The following is a 5,629-nucleotide window of genomic DNA, read 5'->3' as shown; positions in this document are numbered from 1 at the left end:
CAAATCTGGCTACTTATCATTACAATACACTGCCAATCATTCATTCCTTCCTTGATTCAACAAGCCTTTACTGAGTGCCTATATTCAAGATTGTGCAGAAGGCACTATGTAGAATACCAAAATGAATCAGACATAGCAGATCATGCCTTAAGGAATGAATGATCTGGAAGAGCAATTATATAATTTTAACCCTGTAGTGTCTGAAAGATCATCTCATTTTACAGATGAATAAAACAATGTTCAGGGGGATTAAGTATTCTGAGGTCACAGAATACACTTGTTGGTAGAACCTGTTTGAGAAGCCTGTTTAGTTCTATTAGCTTAATTTAGTTCTCATAATCACCTAAAGCTGGACTCCTTCAAAATCCCTTTTAGCTTAAAATTCTATGATCTCTTTAATTCAAAAGCACAAACTAAAAATACTTGTGGATTTGTCAATAGGGGGATGACTGAATAGACTGTGGTATGATCACACTCTGGAATAGTGCATAGCTATTTAAAAGAATAACTAATACATATGGGATAGGCTAAAAAAATAGATAAGCTAGATAAAATGGATAAATTCCTAGGGGCGCCTGGGTGGCTCAGTGGGTTAAGCCGCTGCCTTCGGCTCAAGTCATGATCTGAGGGTCCTGGGATCGAGGCCCGCATCGGGCTCTCTGCTCAGCAGGGAGCCTGCTTCCCTTCCTCTCTCTCTGCCTGCCTCTCTGCCTACTTGTAATCTTTGTCTGTCAAATAAAATAAATAAAATCTTTTTAAAAAAATGGATAAATTCCTAGAATCACATAATGTATCAAAACTGAATCATGAAGAAATAGAAAATCTAAACAGATTTAGTGAGGAGATTAAATCAGTAATAAAAAAAAAAACCTCCCAACAAATAAAATCCCAGTACCAGAAGCTTCACTGGTAAACTTCACCAAACGTTTAAAGAAAAGTTAAAAATCAATCATCCTCTAACTCTTCTAACAAATTAAAGAGGGAACACTTCCAAACTCACTCTATGAGGCTAGCATTACCCTGATACCAAAGCCAAAGACACTACAGAAGATAAAACTAGAGACCAATATCCCTGATGAATATTGATACAATAGTCCTCAATAAAATACTACCAAACAGAATTCAACAGTACATTGAAAAGATTACACACCACGACCTAATGGGATTTTATCCTAGAATGCAAGAATGGTTCAACAGACAAAAAAAAAAAAAATCAATGAATATAATACATCGCATAACAGAACAAAGGGGGGAAAACACATGATTATCTCAATAGATGGAGAAAAAGTGATGAAATTCAACATGCTTTCATAATTTAAAAAAAAAAAAAACAGAAAACAAAAACACTCAACAAACTAGGAATAGAAGGAAAGTACATCAGCCTGGTAAAAGCCATATATGAAAGCCCACAATAAAATCATACACAGTGGTAAAAGACTGAAAGCTTTTCCTCTAAGATTAAGAAAAAGAGAAGGTTGCCCACTTTTATCTATTCTATTTCTTATCACACTGGAAGTCCCAGCTAAAGCAATTAAACAAGAAAAAGAAGTAAACAGCATCCAAATAAGAAAAAAGTAAAACTGTCTCTTCTTGCAGATGACATGATCTATAGAAAACCCCAAAGACTCCACAAGAAAGAAAGAAAGAAAGAAAGAAAGAAAGAAAGAAAGAAAGAAAGAAAGAAGAAAATGTTTAGAACTAATCAACAAATTCAGTAGAGTTGCAAGATATAAAAAAAAAAATCAGCTGTATTTCTATATACTAACAACAATCTATCAGAGAAAAATTAAGGGGGCCGGGGTGGCTTAGTTAGTTAAGTGTCAAATTCTTGCTTTTGGCTCAGGTCATGATCTCAGGGTCGTGAGACTGAGCCTTACATCAGGCCCCACAATGGGCATGAAGCCAGCCTAAGGTTCTCTCTCACTCCCTCTCCTTCTCCCTGCTGCTCTCCCTCTCATTCTCTTTCTCTAAAAATAATAATAATAATAAAGATAAATCAAAAAAAAGAAAGAAAATTAAGAAAACAATTCCATTTATAATAGCATCAAAAAAGAATAAAATACTTAGGAGTAAATTTAACCAAGAAGATGAAAGATCTGTATACTGAAAACTAAGAGACATTGTTGAAAGAAATTAAAGAAGGTACAAATAAATGAAAAGGTATTCCATGTTCATGAATTAGGAGAATCAGTACTGTTAAAATGTCATACTACTCAAAGCAATTTACAGATTCACTACAATCCCTATAAAAATTCCAATGGTATTTTTCACAGAAATAGAAAAAAAAAATCCGAAAATCTGTATGGAACTACAAAAGACTCTCAATAGCCAAATCAATCTTGAGAAAAAGGCACAAAGCTGGAGACATCACACTTCCTGATTTCCAACTAGATTACAAAGCTACAGTAATCAAAACAACATGGTACTGGCATAAAGGCAGTCCTATAGACAAATGGAATAAAAGAAAGAGCCTAGAAAGAAACCTTTACATATACATTCAAATAATTTTCAACAGGAGTGTCAAGATCATTCACAAGATCCTTATGAGAAAGGACAGTCTTTTCAACAAATGGTGCTGGGAAAAGTGGATATCCACGTGCAAAACAATGAAGGTGGGCTCTTACATCACACCATACACAAAAATTAACAGAAGACAGATTTTAAAACCTAAAGTTAGGAGATAAAACTGTAAAACTCTTAGAAGAAAACACAGGGAGACATGTGTTTTCCATAACACTGGATTTGGCAGTGATTTCTTGGATATGACACCAAAAACATATAGAACAAAAATTAAAAACACAGATATTGAACTATATCAAAATTAAAAACTTCTGTGCATCAAAGGACCAATGAACAAAATGAAAATTCAATCTAGAGAATGGGACAAAGATTTGCAAATCATATATCTGATAAGAAGCTAATATCGAGAATATATGAAGAAGTCCTACAACTCAACATCAATTAAAAATTGGGGAAAGGACATAAATGGACATTTCTCCAAAAAAGATAAACAGCCAACAAGCACTTGAAAAAAGGTTTCATATCAACAGTCCTTATAAAAATGCAAATCTAAACAACAATAACATATAATCATACCCACTAGAATCCCTACACTCAAAAAACCCAAAGAGTGTTGGCAAGGATGTAAAGAAATTCCACTGTTGGTGGAAATGTGCAGCCCCTATGGGAAACAGTATGGCAGTTACCCAAAAAACTGAAAACAGAATTACCATGTGATCTAGCAATTCCACTTCTAGGAATATAGCCAAAAGAATTGAGAGTATGATATTGAAGAGATATTTGTACACCCACATTCATGGTTATATTAATCATAATACCCAAACGGTTGGAAACGGGCCCAAGGTCCATCAGTGAATTAATGGATAAACAAATCATGCTGTATACATACAATGGAATATTATTCAGCCTAAAAAAGGAAGGAAATTCTGATACATTCTAAACATGGATGAATCTTGAGGACAGTATGCTAAGTGAAATAAGCCATTCATTAAAAAGATGTATGTAGGATTCCACTTGCAGGAGACACCTAGTTTGGTCAAATTCATCAATACAAAGAGTGAAAAAGTGATTACCAAAGGCCTAGGGAGGACAGAATGGAAAGGTTCTTTAACGGACAATGAGTTTCAGTTTTGGAGGTTAAAAAGAGTTCTAGAGATTGCACACCAATGTGAATGTACTTCACACCAGTGAACAGTACACTTAAATAGTTAAGATGGTAAATTTTATATTATATTATTATAATTAAAACTTTTTAAAAATACATATAGACCCCAACTTTTACTTAACTAGATGAACAATCTTTCTATCTATCTATCTATGCTGGTTTATGTCTGCAAAAGCAGGGGAAAAGGTGTCAACAAATAGGTACCCAACTGTTAATACTTATTATTTCTGAAGTACTAGTTTTGGAAGGGATGGGTGTTTTGGGGAAGAGAGGAAAATATTAAATTTCTTCATATGCCTGTGTACTTGTTTGACTTGTTTAAAACATGTATTCATTACTAGCATACATTTTTAATTAGTAGAGTGAGAAAACAACCTACCAGCAAAAGTCATTAAGGATTTCAATTGGAAATGGATAAAGGTAAAATCCATTGGATGGATAAAGGTAAAAATACTGGTTAGAGCTCTTGTATCCTCTAACTTGCACAGACAGATCCTAGAAAGCCATAGTGCTTTTGGATGCTGATTCATTTAGATAGCTCATGTCTTGATGACACTAATGTTAATCATTCCAAATCTGAACAAATTCTATTTATGAAGTCCTGGTCCCAAGTGACCACTTAGGAAGAAAATGCTCAGTTTAGACAAACTCAGCCTAAAGGTTAACAAAGGACAAGTATGACAAAGCAAGCCAGGGTTGGCCCAACTCTAGTCTCTCATGTGATTCGCATAAAGAGGTGTTGCTCTGATTGGCTTCCATAATGATCCAGAGGGCAAAGAAGAAATACAATGAGACTTAATTGAATAATGACCAAAGCAGGTTATTGAAATGCTATTAATAACTTTCTAAACAACTCAGGGATCAGCCAATCAGAGACTTACTTTGCAAACGGTATTAACGAACAATGTTGAATGTCAAGGAAATATGCAGCTCTAGGAAATATATAAAAGGCCAGCTGTAGAAGGTGCAGCCAAAGCTCAAAAACCTCTTAGCAACCCAACTCTCATCCCAAGTCCTGACCATGGCCTGCTGCTCCACTAGCTTCTGTGGATTTCCCACCTGTGCCACCAGTGGGAACTGTGGCTCCAGCTGCTGCCAGCCCAGCTGTTGCCAGACCAGCTGCTGCCAGCCCAGCTGCTGCCAGACCAGCTGCTGCCAGCCCAGCTGCTGCCAGCCCAGCTGCTGCCAGACCAGCTGCTCCCAGCCTAGCTGCTGCCAGCCAACCTGCTGCCAGACCAGCTGCTGCCAGCCAACCTGCTGCCAGACCAGCTGCTGCCAGCCCAGCTGCTGTGGGACCAGCTGTGGCACTGGTGGTGGCCAGGAGGGTGGCTGCGGAGCTGTGAGCTGCCGAGTCAGGTGGTGCCGCCCTGACTGCCGCGTGGAAGACACCTGCCTGCCCCCCTGCTGCGTGGTGAGCTGCACACCCCCAACCTGCTGCCAGCTGCACCATGCCCAGGCCCCCTGCTGCCGCCCATCCTACTGTGGACAGTCCTGCTGCCGCCCAGCCTGCTGCTGCTACTGCTGCCAGCCCAGCTGCTGCCAGCCCACCTGCTGTGAGCCCACCTGCTAAAGCAAGGCTGCTGATTAGGAAAGAATGAAAGGAGAAGCTAAGCAAACTGCTCTGATCTCTGAAGAAGTGTTCAATCTTACTCCCATGCTTAGTATCATGATGTTTCTAAGCCACTCAGAAATAATGAGTCTTAGACAGGACCCTCTTAGATATGCTGAACTAGCATGCTGAAAGCATGTATCAGTCAAAGTATCTAGATATCCTGCCTTGCTTGAAAAGCCACCAGGGTGGGGTATTTCTTCATTTCAGTGACATCTCTGGTCTCCTCCCTTTCTCTTGATCCCCACTTATTTTCAGACATTTTTCCTTGAATATCCCCTTAATTTCAAATAAAATGTTAAATGTGTAAAGCAAATTGAGTTATTTTCTTCCTT

General features: G+C 38.1%; 1 protein-coding gene across 1 annotated transcript; it reads left to right on the top strand.

The window, feature by feature from the left end:
• Positions 1 to 4,706: 4,706 nt before the first annotated feature.
• LOC309851195 (uncharacterized protein) lies at positions 4,707 to 5,255 on the top strand (the record flags this gene model as incomplete). Its single annotated transcript, XM_082706075.1, has 1 exon — positions 4,707 to 5,255. One exon carries the CDS (start codon positions 4,707 to 4,709, stop codon positions 5,253 to 5,255), a length of 549 nt encoding a protein of 182 aa, XP_082562201.1.
• Between the last annotated feature and the right edge of the window lie 374 nt (positions 5,256 to 5,629).

This window comes from Mustela nivalis (assembly GCF_964662115.1).
Source record: "Mustela nivalis genome assembly, chromosome: 17".
NCBI classification, from domain to species: Eukaryota; Metazoa; Chordata; class Mammalia; order Carnivora; family Mustelidae; genus Mustela; species Mustela nivalis.
This window is presented reverse-complemented; position numbering and strand designations above follow the sequence as displayed.